Genomic DNA, 15,583 nt, shown 5'->3' with positions numbered 1-15,583 from the left:
TTGCCCCGGGAACTGAACTCCTCTTCCAGAAATAGATCAAATACACAACCATAGCATGCCATTGTGTTTGTGTACACAAAACAAGTGTTTTCATAATTAATCGACAATTGAAAGTCACATGTTGTGTTTGACCGAAGCCCCGATCAACTGTAAACATATCGGATACGTCTGCCATGACAGGCAGGGAACTATCTTGTAACTGGTAACAATCTTTGAATGCATTTTTAAATCATTATATAACTTAAGGTGGTACATTTCAAAAGACTCCCATGCATTGTGAGGGAAGCATGAGAGAGAGGCAAGGGGTTATATTTGAAATGAATCAGAATGTAAAGGTTGAACGAGGCTAAAACTACAGTATCTCCCAGCACATTATTCCATTATCCCTAACATGGATGGAGGTTCTTTATACTGATTTAAAATAAATGAATTTGGTATTAAATCATTTTTTGATAGATTGTCCTATTCGCAAGATGTAATCAGGTACTCTCATAAAAGCCATGGCTTTTCTCTGTAAGACATTATTCAAATGATTTCGAAGATCTTTAAATAAGTCTCCTATATATATATATATATATATATATATATATATATATATATATATATATACCTGACTACATTATATAATCAGCCAGTGAAGTCTAGTGGTGAGGGGTGTGCATATTTCCAGACAATCACACGGCTAGATCCTCATCATCCTTTTAAACTAATGCACAATATATCCTCAACTCAATAACGCTATTACCTCCCATTATAGGCTCTATAACCCTATTGCCTCATAACATAGGCCTGCTCCATAACCCTATGACCTCACAACTAGCAGGTAACAAGATGTCACTCCCATGGCCATGCTAGCAGCCATGCTAGCGGCCATGCTAGCGGCCATGGTAGCGGACATGCTAGGGGAATAATGCACCTGATATTCACCGACACAGTTGCTATATATGATCGATATAAAAATAATTTTTCAGTTTATATCTTAATTACAACAAGACCACAACAAATAGTGTGAGGTACAAGTTTGGATGTGGAGACTCAATGGACTCCAACCCTGTAGACTTTAAAGAGCACCTATTATGCTTTTTCGACTTTTATGACCTATAAACGTTGTTATAATGATTTATAGTCATGTTTAACCATACTAAAGTGTCAAATAATGACGTACATGCGTTTAGACGTGTTCCCTGCTGACCGTCTGGGGTTGCTGTGCAGCGCACTAAACACTAGGGACACCAGTCGCGATTCACTTGTTCAAATTTACGGGATTTATCTACGTAGAACAATCCGGATTTTCCATGTATGGTAATGCCCTTCGCAGGTCTTCCGGAAGGTTACCAATCACAACGGAGTGGGGTTGGCAGGAGAGGGGGCGGAGAAGGACGAAGCTGAGTGTTGACAGAGAATACTGAAAGCGCCCAGATGAGAGGAAGAGTTTCCCGAAAATCTGCATTGTTTTTTGGGCTGTGATTCGTGTCAGGTTGCTCTTGTCACGATCCTACTGTTGGGTAATGTTAAGCTGGTGGGTAACTGGTTGTCGTGCTAACTGTGGGAGTGGCTCCCTGATTGGCCTTGTTTAAGGTCACCTGAGCGATCAAAGATGGGGGACAGAAGCAAGATGGTGTCTGGATAGACAGCATGGTGCCCAGACTTGGTTGCACTCAGAAACCATAAGACTTTGTAAAACCTATTCGCCCTTATACAAGGACAGTACCAGGATTAGAGATTCCTACAGGGAATGTGACCACTTCTTTGTCGTGTATGTCTGTCAAGTGTCCGTCTATGTTATATGTCAAACAATAACCCAACGGGACAGGCTACCGTTTACCCCAACGCTTGGGCTATCACTCAACAAGAGAGAGAAGGACCAGAGCTCGCCAGGAACCCAGGTGAGTCACTGCACACGTGGCCGGAAGCTAGTTGCCTGCCAGCTGTGGTTTTTTACCACTCATGTGTCTTGACTCCTGCCTAGACAGAGAGCCGTTTTGAATATTCAGTGGGGTTGTGACACTCTATAGGAGTCATTAATAAGAAATTAAGACCGGGAAAGTAGTATAATAGGAGATCTTTAAAGATCCCCAAGTGGGAATTAGTGGACTATTCCACTCCTAGGTAGGCCCCACTCCCCAGCAGCATACCTCCACCTGACGTAGCTCACTGCATTTGATGTTGTGGTATCATTTGTTTTGGCACACCAAATCTTTATCAACCCAATATCTGCATGATCGGGTCCATTGTGAGTGAGAGGGTCTGGTTGCCTAGTGACAACCAGGGAAGATAGCTGTGCCTGAAACGCAGACAGCAATCACCGTCCTCCGGATTATAAATGCCATTTGTAAGTCTACTAAAAGTCTTCTAACTAATTAGGGGCATTTTGGTGAAATGTCAGAAAAATGATTCCTCGACAACATAAGACAAAAATTAAATGAAGAAATATGACTGTTTCCAATTTGATTGACCGAAACAATAAAGTGCACAAAACAGAATATAAGAAATGTTTAGCTTGCTGCCCGTATCTTCTAAGCCTTGACAAGGTCAAAGGGAGAAATCCAAGCTTCCATCCCAGATAGCCTTCAGAGGCAGCCTCACACACCAGCCCTTTAGCTGCTCAACACACACATGGACTTACAAGCCTGCTCCTTCACGGTCTAACAGTCGTACAGCCTGCTGCTTCACAGGGAAACAGTCATACATCCGGCTGCTTTACGATGAAACAGTCATACAGCCGGCTGCTTCACGGTGAAACAGACGTTCAGGCTGCTGTTTCACCTGCTGCTTCACGGTGAAACAGTCGTAAAGCCGGCTGCTTCAAGGTGAGACAGTCGTACAGCCGGCTTCTTCACTGTGGAACAGTTGTTCAGGCTGCTTCCTTTTCTCAACCACTGTCACATCCTGCTCAAATGAGGTATGGAGAAAATAATCCTTTGTCGAGAAGTCTGGTCAAACTAATTAATAATTCATGTTTGATGGAGTCTTTTTAATATTTCAGTCATAATTAATATGTCGGAGCATCGCTTCCCCTCGGAACAGGAAATCACACTCAACATAACAGACAAATGAGACGCAGGGTTCTACCCTGTTCTGGCTCTGTATGAAACACACACACACTAGCACGCACACACACACACACACACACACACACACACACACACACACACACACACACACACACACACACACACACACACACACACACACACACACACACACACACACACACACATTCAAACACACACCTTGCGGTATAAAACACAAAGATCCTAAAGGGCATGGGTCTGGCCTATCAGTCAGAATGCCAAGTGTGTGTGTGTGTGTGTTTCTGGGTTTGTGTGGGTGGTGTGTGTGTGCCTGTGTGTGTGTGTGTGTGTGTGACTGGGGAGCAGCAGTTTGAGCCAGGCGACAGAAGACATAGAGAAGCATGAAGAAAAGGTGTCCGTTCAAGTGAAGCAGTGAAGTTCCCAGTTCTCCCAGCGTTCCACAGCTCGTACAAATGTAGTTAGTGAGGGGAGAGGGAGAGGGGGAGTCCTCTCACCTCATGGAGGGAGAGTCCAACACACGGGCTGATCTCAGGTCTGTCCTCTCACCTCATGGAGGGAGAGTCCAACACACGGGCTGATCTCAGGTCTGTCCTCTCACCTCATGGAGGGAGAGTCCAACACACGGGCTGATCTCAGGTCTGTCCTCTCACCTCATGGAGGGAGAGTCCAACACACGGGCTGATCTCAGGTCTGTCCTCTCACCTCATGGAGGGAGAGTCCAACACACGGGCTGATCTCAGGTCTGTCCTCTCACCTCATGGAGGGAGAGTCCAACACACGGGCTGATCTCAGGTCTGTCCTCTCACCTCATGGAGGGAGAGTCCAACACACGGGCTGATCTCAGGTCTGTCCTCTCACCTCATGGAGGGAGAGTCCAACACACGGGCTGATCTCAGGTCTGTCCTCACCCCATCCTGCCCCAGCATTGAGGGCTTGCAGGATTAGTGCACTCTTTGCGTTAGCAGACATCTCCAGGTCCAGCCCTCACGATAACTCATTTAGCCTCACTGCTCCTCTGGTGTTTAAAATGGGTCACACCAGGCCAGCTCTCCTCCTGGTTTATAGCTGAGCAGTGGTGAGTGGTGCCGTCATGCATTCATGACGTCATGCGCTCTTCTTTAATGAAGAGTATTCAAATGCGTTTGGAATGTGGTTAGTGTGGCAGGCTGGCACTAGATGTTTATTTAATCAGACTTACATCAGAGTGGGGCCAGCAGAGTTATGGGAGATGAATAAACTATTTGTTTGGCCATCTTCCCTTTGAAACATGAATATTTTTTTTTGGGGATACAATGTGTTGCAGTCTCATTCCAATCAAGATATAGTTTAGATAAAATATCAAATAATATATATATAATATTTTTTTGTAATATTCAGAACCTTTTTTGGGAATATAACATTCACTCTACTTAGATTTCTACTGCTACTGCATTTTTTAATTGGTTTTTAAATAAGGAAACCAGAACCTTCCTGACCAACTGCATTTGAAATGAGACCGGACTCTTGTCCCTATCCCTGCATCTGGAGTGTGTGAGGACCAGTCAAGAGAACCGTCATTAAGGTTTTAGGGCCTCAGAGTGACCTCAGCCTTAAAGTGAACCCTTATCAAGGAGGGAGGAGGGAAAGGGAGGGAATCAGAACGTGTTTTTAAAAAAGTGTGGGGTGTCGGTGCTTGATGATATCATTAATCATCTCATATAATATCACTCAATCTCCCCACAATGCAAAACATAAAAAAATGTAACATACTAAAATCAATTCTGGCCTAGATCAAAGTGGGCTAATGAGGGTCTGATGTGTTAGCTGATATGAAAGAAAATTGCATTATTTATCAGTTGCAGACTCAAAGGCTGACATTTTATTGTGTGTGTGTGTGTGTGTGTGTGTGTGTGTGTGTGTGTGTGTGTGTGTGTGTGTGTGTGTGTGTGTGTGTAGGTGCGTGTCTATGTGCGTGTGTAGGTGCGTGTCTATGTGCGTGTCTATGGGGATGATCTCCTGTCTCCCTGGTCGTGGTCGTCCATGACTCCCAACGTTTTGACAGTCTCTGTATAGTTTGAGGGGAGTAGTGGGGAAGACCAGATAAATGAGAGCAGCACCAGTGTGAAGGCCTGTTGCTCTGAGAGAGCAGCCCTAACCGCGAGCTAACCCATTGATCGGTCTACCTGCGACGACCAGCAAGAAGAACAGCCTTCCTTTATCCCCTCAGATCCCCGCACAGCCCAAACAGCGATGTCACCAGCAGACACTGTAGTACTCAGTGCTCACAGTGTCCATCCTCACCCAAACGCCTTGAGACACTGCTCTCATCTCCCTTCTCCTCCCCCCTCCGTCTCCCCCTCATCCCCCATCCTCTGCATGAGTGCAGAGCAACCAGGCAGGAGAGATGCAGTAAAAAACATTCCTCATATCCAATTATTGCAGAGAGATATTGCCTGTACGGAAAATGGTAACAAACATGGCGGAGCTGCGTTGGCAGATGGGCAGCAGGTCCGGTTCTGAGGGAGGGCCAACAGCACTGCTGGGTCCTTCTATTACAGCCTTTGTACCGTGAGCACAGCACTACAGTGGTGCACTGATAACACACGCACACATGCATGCACACACACACCGGACACACACACAGACACAGATACACACGCACACATACACGAACACACGCACACGCGCACACAAAAATGCGGTTAGAGGAGATGGAGAGGGATGGAGAAAATACCCTCTAGCACCAACACCATCATGACTGGGTAACACCCAGGAGCAGTGTCACCATTAGTCAACGCTGTTAATCCACACACACACACACACACACACACACACACACAGAGACGCACAAACGCAGAATGCAAACTAATGGGCGAGCACACATACACACACTTTAAAATAGCTCCATATTTTCCAGCCTGATGCTATGCTAGTTTCCTGTTCAAGAAGGAAGCGGCAATCATAAAACACTCAGTGTAGAGCTACACTTTCATACCACACAACACTATGTATCTACAGTGTGTAGTATGACCTCACTATCATACCGCACAACACTAATGTATATAGAATGTGTAGTATGAGTACACTAATATACCACACAACAACATTTGGTCCGTTCCGTTTCATCAGTTGAAAAGGGGAGGGAAGTGGTTCACGGTTTGAAAACCGTCTCAGTTCCACCGCACGCCGTTTCCTGGAAATGACCACGGTGGTACGATACACACCTAGCCTGGGACGCTGAGAGGGTGATGAGAGGTCAGCCACGAGGCGGGACATGATGTCACTGTGGGGACACCTCTTCTCATCACCTCTATGAGCAACAGCACACCCAGACACACACACACACACACACACACACACACACACACACACACACACACACACACACACACACACACACACACACACACACACACACACACACACACACACACACACACTCACACATCTAGCACCGCAGAGAACCGGGAACTTTAAGGACATGTTGACGGATGGTACAGTGAATCCTCATCTTAGACTCAATTAGAGAAATAGTTTGGCAAATGAAAAGAATATGAGGGTTTATTTAAATTAAATTAATTGAAATCCTTGTGAACATAAGGTAACACGGTCAAGCAGAACCCCAGCGTCGGAAAACACGGAGACAGCTAAGGCTTCTCCGTCACTCACAGCGAGCGGGAGAGGGAGATGATCCGGAACGAGGAGGAGGGTTAAATATACTCCTCAGAGCGTCTTGTGAAGTGTGCAGCTCGCTGCTCACCTCGGGGTGCACCTTCACACCCAACAGTCACATATAGCAGCGCACACAGGGAAAACAATTAAAAAGAGGCATGAAGTAAGTTGACACGCCTCTCTCGCTCCGCTCCCGGCTACCTTCACGGTGCATCTCCACATTGTCCCGTTGCTGTTGGCCCCCTGCCACTCAGAGCCGTCCTCAGTGCCGCTACACTCACACCTCATCATTTGCGATGAATCCATTAATACATAGTGCGGGAGCGGGAGAGCAGCAGCGCTATGGAGCGCGTTTGGGGAGAAGTTTTAGGCAGGAAACCTTCAAGTTATGACGTTTTGAAATTATATATTTTTTATTTTCACTCCAATGAAGTCTCAAATGTTTGGTGAAAGTCACCCCTTCGGTCTCTCTGCCCTCGATGTGATCTTCCCTTGTATTTCTTTCTAATGCATAAGTTGTTGTTGTGGAAAATTGCTAGTAAATAGTCTAATGTATACATTCTATTCTCATAATAGAATGTATGTCCCGTTAAAAGCTCACCTCATACAACTCAAAAGCCCCCAAGTGTAATGATGAGATGATAGCACTCTCTAATTTCCACTTCTTCGTCCTCATAAATCTGAGTTTAGTGAGTCAAGGTGTATGAGTAGCCGAGGGAGGCTATAAAAGCCTTCATGGAGATTGCAATAAAACCTATATTAAGCAAAGATGTACAAATATTATATATAGAGATATTAGTGCTGTCAGTTTAACGCGTTATTAACGCAAACCAAATTTAACGCGTTAATTTTTTTTATCACGCGATTAACGCTCTTTTGGCTTGGCAAACGTTGTCGTTTTTTCACCTGCTGTCTAGCAACAACTAGTCACGTTAGAAAAACGACAACACCATACCATATCTAGCTACACCGGAAACTAAACAACAAGCACGCCGCACAAACTTGTTGGGGCAAGCAAGGTTACGGAGCGGGTGAAAAACTTAAAAGAGTGTGTGTGTGTGTGTGTGTGTGTGTGTGTGTGTGTGTGTGTGTGTGTGTGTGTGTGTGTGTGTGTGTGTGTGTGTGTGTGTGTTTGTGTGTCACTCTGTTCGAGCCTGCACGAGAGTTCAATGTTGTCATTAGCTGTTACGTCCTTCTGACCAATCAAGGCCCACCTGGGCTGTCCCACTTCAGGAGGGGCCGCTCAGTTACTCCCCTCTAGACAAAATCGACTTGGTTGCGACATTGACAGTTTGTGAGTGTTGCGACTGTTGAGTGAGTGAGAGGTTGCGGGCGCACTGCTCAGGCTGCCGGACGGCGCTGCAAGGAACTTTTACAAACGCAATAGTCCCGCAGTAATCAGCCCGACAGCCCCGAAATGCTAACGGCCCACCGACTCTCCCGATTACCACTCCGCCACCGTGTGTGTGTGTGTGTGTGTAGGCGTTATTCGATAGCCTGGTAATGTATATAGGCCTACGTATGGTAGGAATATTCATACTGGTTTAAGTAATAAATGCTATAGTATTTCCCATCTTTGCTGAGCAAGGGTTTTGTTCGAAAGTTCAGTGAGTGAAACAAATAAAAGCCCGGGCTATTGAAGTTTTACGGTAGGCCTACCACTGTCATGCACCTGATGTCAAGTGGACCGGGTTGAATTCACTGCAGGTCACTCTTCTTATATCCATCTTACCAAATAAATTGTCTTACTGTCCTTCTCAACACTCTGATCTCACTAAAAGGCTAGCAGCACGAAATCAAGGGATATTTAGAATAGAAAAAAATGTCTGGAGTTAACTATGACATTAATGCGATTAATCGCGATTAAATATTTTAATCGCTTGACAGCACTAATATATATATATATATATACATGCAAACGGTGGCCTTTACTACAATTACCCAGTGGTGGAGTCTTCAGGGCCTGGTCCGCGGGCTGACCCAGGTCTTAAGTGCATCGCGTACCATGATATGAGTCTGCATCTTAGAATCAGAAACATTATTTTGGAGTGGTTGGGCTCTCAGCACAAATTGAAGATGATATTTTGAAGAGGCTGAAACAGTGATTTAAAAGATAGATTCATTTAGTGTGGCTTGAAGATACAGGTGGACAAAGCGGGCCACTTGATGCTAATACCGGCCCTTTGAGTCCTTAACAGATGACAGGGCTAGTCAAGGACTTTCTGAAAGGTGTGGAAATATTATCATGGCCGTAAGAGCATCAAATCGATTTATTTTTCCTACAGTGAGTCGATTTGATCTTGCATTAGGCACGCACCCGGAGAAACAATCACGGAGAGTAGTCATATAATGCATCACCTCTTACACCTCGCATGGACAGCTCAATCGGTTGATCCTGTTCATTTAATCATGGGAACCCATGACAATGTGCCAGACACACACACGCACGCACGCACGCACACGCACACACACACACACACACACACACACACACACACACACACACACACACACACACACACACACCTGTGGACGTAAGTGATGCCAGGACAAGGTTAAGTGAGAGGAGCCACTCTTTGTCCTCCTGTCTCTGGCCGGGTTCATGGTTTGAGTTGATTACATTTGTTCTGTTGTGTGTGTATTTGTGTATCTGGTTGATGTGTTTATCGTAATAATAAATATGTTAATGTATGTATGTATTTAGGTACATGTAATAATGCCTAAACATCTTTTTTATAACTTAAGATAAATAGTAATGATAATACAAAATATATGTTTGCATTATATGCTTGCTATATAATTTTAAATATTTTCAAATGCAAATTGTTCTGAATTTATCCTGGAGAAACAAAATGATATGCTATCAACTGTGAAAAGGGACGATTAGGCCCTTTAATAATCAGACAGTCTCACTTCTTTACACTTTGTACATGGGCAGCCTGCTAAAACCACTTGATTGCCCTTGGCTAATGGAATTGCTTTCTGCTCATGAGTGAAACCACTGGACAACATATCATCATTTTCCATCTCCATTCAGCCACTCAGGGCTCTTTCCAGAGGGCTGAGAGCTCGCTGGTGAGGCTCGGAAAGGGAAATGGCCATATGCGTCCGACACAAATGAGCCTCTGTGCCTTCCCGATTGCGGCCCTTGGCATAGCGGAACGTACTGGCACATGGTAACAGGACTGGACATGCTGTGGTGTGCAGCTATCTGAGGACAGGGTTGTAGCTAGCAGGTATTTTATGAACGTACAGCAGAGGGAGGTGGAGCAGTGACGTGGTTCTTCTGCTGAGCTAAAACATGATCCTTCAAGAGAGTTCCGGAACATTGCAAGGGGGTTCTTTTTGGTTTTCTATCGGATTCTGGGTGGTTGCTAAAGAGTGTTCTAGGTTGCTTCTGTGGTGCTCTAGGTTTGTTGCTAGGCTATTCTAGGTGGTTTCCAGGGTGTAAACACAATTGCTTTTAAAAAAATGAATTGAGCGATCACTCTGAGGAGCTCATTTCATGTACAATATGTCCCTGGGGAGTAATGATTCCCCACAGAGTTTATCGATTCTGAACCATTCTAGAACATCTACAAATCTCCCTTGTGTGTAACTGTGAGTTTACCAGTTTAAAAGTAGGGATGCACGATAATTAAAGGTCAATACTTCCACTGTCCTATCCTTCCCAGGGCGGTGCTCTGTAGCTCATGAAGTCATTGTGATCGAGCATTACGTCAGGTGATCGAGTATTCAGGTCCATGCGTAAGAGCTCAGATCAAACTTTCAATGGTCACGGGTTAAACCAGCATCACAACACACACTCAGGAGATCTCCTACATGGCAGCATGTTACTCCTGCTGCTTTGTAGCGCGATACTCAACCTGCAATAAACCGGTTTAACACCACCGCCCTGTGTCCTGGAGAAGGAGGAGCCAGTAAAAGCCACCTGGGTGGAGTGAGGCAGCCATCTAGGTGCTCTTTAGCATGGACATCGCTACAACGCCATAAACTGCTTGTCGTGGGGTTAATTTGTCCTTGATCCAATTGAGGTTCAAGCTAGGCGTAAAACTTGTTTGAGAATTTAGTTACAAAAACTGCAGCACTGGCCAACAACAATGACAACGGAAACTGACATTAAACAAATACACTTACTCTTGATCTTGTCAACTGTGACTTAGCCATCACCTAACCATTCCTCGTGCCCAATGAACCCATCCAGGCTTAAATAGACAAACCCTTTTGGTGAGCTCTATCTCCACCCCTCTCCCTTTAATCCGGTGGCCTGCCCCGGCATGATCCATCACATCAATACAGGAAGTGGATGCGGTGCGCAATGGCCTTATAATGCGGGAGAACACTGGTCGGCGAATGAATGGAAGTATGCACAGACTAGATGTGTAAGTCTATATTATGAATACATCACAAAGTGCTGTGTGGCTAATTATGCTTTTGGTTTTGATGTCGGCTGAAAGTATCCATATCATGCATCCCTATTTCAAAGTTGAAATACTTCAAGTATAAATGCTGTGAAAGCTTTGGTTCGTTCCATCAAAGGTTGGATAGTGAAGCAGCATACAACGTTTGAATTATGGTTCCAGCATAAAGCATGAAGGGGGAGTTGAGTAGGAAAGTTTGAGAAGAATAATACAAAATAATAATTTAGTAAAATAATTTCTGTCCTTGGATTGATTGTGTGTCTGTGTGTATAGATGTGTGTGTGTGTGTGTGTGTGTGTGTGTGTGTGTGTGTGTGTGTGTGTGTGTGTGTGTGTGTGTGTGTGATACAGCAACAGTGCTAATTTGTCATTCCCTACACATCCATCACTGACTAGAATAACAAACGCTAATCAAAATGACCTGATCAAAAAGCAAAACAAGAACCCAACAGTGATCACATGAACTCATGTACACGCTCACAAGAAGGAGAAATAGAGATTCATTCATTGGTACTGCAACGGGAGGCTGGGGCGTAAATGGGCTGTAGAGGTTGAAGACCAGGACACATGCAGGATGAAGGGACGACTGGGCATGAAAACGCACCCGTGAATACAAACAGGACACGGGCTAAACCAGGGGCCTTAATGACGGCCCAGAGAACTTCAGAACAGAAGAGCCCTTCGGAGGACTATCCTAACCCTGGTGAAATACGCTGAAAGACGGTGTGACCATACGGTGAGCTCTTTAGCGGAGCGCTCCCGGGGGCCCATAGGTAGGGGCCTGAACAACACTCTGGCTGAGGAGCCCCAGTGCACGGTGCCAGCCTGGAGGCTCCTGCTGCTTCGTGCCTCTCTATTGTTCTGCTCTTGCCTGGCTGCTGCCCCCCCGTTACATCAGCGTCTTACGCAACAGCGGCCTGATCAAGCGTGTGCGTCCGGGAACATGGAAAACAAGCGCTGGCGCTCCCATCACCGCGTGACTAGCGCTGAGCGGCCCCACCAGCGCTTAATGCTGCTCCTCCACGTCCAGAGCACCACGCAGAATCGTCCCGCTGCTGCCCGTGATTCATCTCCTTATTCATCGTGACCAGAAGGCCGCAGCTCCTCCACCAAGGACACATGATTAGGGGTAGGCATAGGGAGATAAATAAAGACCAGGAGGGGCCCAAGGCCGGGCTGGTGTTATGATGTAAGATGAACGCCAGGCCCCTCGGTGAAGCACCACTCAGAGGGACAGCCGGCTCGCAACCTCTCACTAGTCTCTCAGTGGCATGGGTGGAAAGGGACAAATATAAAACACCAATGATAAATGAATCAAGAGCCCAGGAGAAGCCTCCAGGCTGAGCGAGAGAGAGAGAGAGAGAGAGAGAGAGAGAGAGAGAGAGAGAGAACTGCTGTCACTTGTACACACACACACACACACACACACACACACACCATGTGTAATCTAACCGTAGAAGAGCCATACCTGAGTACGCCCAGTAGGTTTCCTCACTCGCTGCTCTCCGAACGCGTCGCGTGGCGGCGGCCATGGCCCTTGGAGGACCCTGTGTGGCCCCTGGAGCCCGCTGCGTGGGCCCCGGGGGCTGGGGCGTGCTTCCTGTCACAGCTGGGAGGGACAGGGTCACAGGTCAGCACAGGGTAGAACCATATCAAAGTGAGCAGAGCAGCCTGGGGCTGCTGTGTGGCCCGGGGCCCCTGTGTGGCCCCTACTGACTCTATGTGGGCTCCACATCAAATGGGTGAATAAAAAACATTAAACTGTCATGACTCGGTTGGTCCAAAATAACTCAAAAACTCGTTCAACAGTCAAGCTATTATTTGTATTTTATTATACTAGAGATGTCAAATGTTTTTTTTTAACTTCAGGTTAGTCCACGATGTCTATTAATCCAAGCATAAATTTATATATTGTATTCACAGAGAAATGTTCAGTGTGTTTCAAGTAATTTTATCTTTTTTTAAGAATATTCTGTTCAGTTTGACTTTAATACAGGCTAATGTATCGTTTACGACGAATGATAAACATAAGTTGTGAACTATTACGAGCGTTCCCTTGAAGGTAAATTGTTCACACACACCAGAGAGCAAATTTAACAGGCAATGTAATAGAATTATGGAATGGAATAACTTCATTATCCTTAAAAAAAACGCTAAATAATCAAGCTTACATAATGTATCTACCAACCAAAATCCGTCAATCTTTTCCCCTTGGCAGCAGGCGGCAAGAGCTGGGATAAAAAGCATATAAAACAAGGCTGATGCCAGCAGCGCTTGAATCATCACATGAACTAGCTGGCGATGAATGAGCTGCCCAGCCAGATAAATCACCCAAACCTCTGGCTGTTCTGGGGAAAAAAATCAAACCCTTGTTTCAAAAGATCTGCAGGGATGGCATGCTCTTTTGCAGAGCAAAGCAGAAGAGAGGAGAGAGAAAAGAGAGAATATCTTTGGTTGGAGTCTGGTTGTGAGGCGCGTATACACTCTAGATGCCCACGGGCTAGTCTCTGATCACAACCCTGGATGGCTGGCCACTGAGCCAGGGAGCGAGCGAGCGAGCGAGTGAGTGAGTGAGTGAGTGAGTGAGTGAGTGAGTGAGTGAGTGAGTGAGTGAGTGACTGAGTGAGTGACTGAGTGACTGAGTGACTGAGTGAGTGAGTGAGTGAGTGAGTGAGTGAGTGAGTGAGTAAGAGCGTAAGTGTGCGTGCGTGCCCCAGGGATCTTTCTCAGCAGCTCTGATTCTGCAGAGAGCCTGAATGGCTAGTTTTAAAAACAACTGACAATGGCCAGTGCACATTTCACCCCTACTCAGATTTGCATATCCTCGAAACAATCTCTCTCTCGTGTCTCACACAGACACAAACAGAAACACACACCCAGTCTCCCGTCTCACCTTGGAGACTCGGTAGAAGCACGGCTATTTGCCATATTTAATCAAACCTAATCCTGAAGAACCATGAAGACTTTGTTGCTGGGCATGGTTTGAAATTATCCATTCATTCATTATCCATCCAAAAATATTTTCTATATTTAAAGGTGAATGAATGTGAATAAAACAATAATAATCGCAGTTTTAGTTCTATTTCAATATGGATGTGCATTATTAGCTGACTGATTAGTCGGCTTAAAGATGCGGTGCTTGCTAGTTTGCCCCAGAAACACTTTTTTTATTACACATTTTATTACATCGTTTTGCATATTTTTATATTTTCCACTTAAATTATGATCATGTCTTCCCAATAAAATATTTCTATAACGGTATAAATTAGGCTTACTCACAGATTCAGATGATGAGCGTTTAGCTTGGCTTGGCCAGCCATTTCTCCCTTTGGCATAAAGCCCCACGTAGCCCAACGTGGCTGACGCTACGAATGCTGAACTCTTTGCTGTTTTCCCAACAATGTGCCTTGATAATGCAGACCTTATCTGATCACTTTCTAGATAACGTCACGTTCTAAGACAGAGGGAACCTCTCTTCACACTGTTCTTTCTGTTAGTGCCATATGCCGGAGTGGAAGCTACTACACCTGGTTCCACCAGGTGATGATAACAGGAAGCTACTGCAGTAGAACAGTGTTCCACCAGGTGAACAGGAAGCTACTGCAGTAGAACAGGGTTCCACCAGTAGATGATAATAGGAAGCTACTGCAGTGGAACAGTGTTCCACCAGGTGATCAGAAAGCTGCTGCAATGGAACAGTGTTCCAGAAGGTGAACAGGAAGCTACTGCAGTAGAACAGGGTTCCCCCAGGTGAACAGGAAGCCAAAGTGACCGAAGGCCTGAAGGAAGCAGCAGGTCTGTAGTATAGATTAAGAGCTGAGCATTGATAATTGCACAGATGTTAACACAATGAAATGATTTCCTACCATCTAATTATGCAGTACCCCATGTGAGATAAAACGTCAATAATAATAATAATACATTTTACTTATAAAGCACTTTACATCAACTTAATGACCTCAAAGTGCTAATGGGTCAATGGGTTGTGAACCCAGACATAAGAGCTTTACTACTAGTGACAACCAAAGTTCTTATCTGTCAATCGACTTTAGTAAAAAGCTGTGTATTGTGATAATGTCCTTTTCACCTCACTGCTCACTATAGCCTACAGCCATCGAGCCATTGAAATAACTGGTAATTCAGTGGTTGATCACCTGGATGTGGATGAACCCAGGAATGACCATGACCATTCATGGCAGACCTGGTCTTGTTCACACAGCCTTTCCAGTTGCAGCCTCTACCCCCAATATTCAAGCAGGATTTCACTGCACTGTAATCCGGCCTCATAGCGGGGAAGATTTTCCAAGGTGATGAATTTGCGCCTACCCATGTGACGGATCGCCTTGCCCTACCCTGCTCCGAGGCATCCCGACCTGCAGAGCACCATGCCTCCTTTCTTCCAGATGCATCCTTCTCTGCACGCGTCTTGGCATCCTCACCTCAAAACCTCTAGGGCTACCGCATAACACCAGAGTTT

At 45.5% G+C, this 15,583-nt stretch overlaps 1 protein-coding gene across 1 annotated transcript in view; it reads right to left on the bottom strand.

Annotated features, from left to right (window-relative positions):
- Positions 1-15,583, bottom strand: part of LOC307084184 (receptor-type tyrosine-protein phosphatase gamma-like) — a 247,766-nt gene that overhangs the window by 186,131 nt on the left and 46,052 nt on the right. Inside the window, exon 2 of the mRNA XM_079748438.1 lies at positions 12,575-12,715. Coding sequence (XP_079604564.1) covers positions 12,575-12,715 — 141 coding nt within the window. The remainder of the gene's footprint in view (positions 1-12,574; positions 12,716-15,583) is intronic.

Source organism: Pollachius pollachius (assembly GCF_949987615.1).
Source record: "Pollachius pollachius genome assembly, chromosome: 12".
NCBI lineage: Eukaryota > Metazoa > Chordata > Actinopteri > Gadiformes > Gadidae > Pollachius > Pollachius pollachius.
Note: the sequence above shows the minus strand (reverse complement) of the source record. Positions and strands in the feature narration are given on the sequence as shown.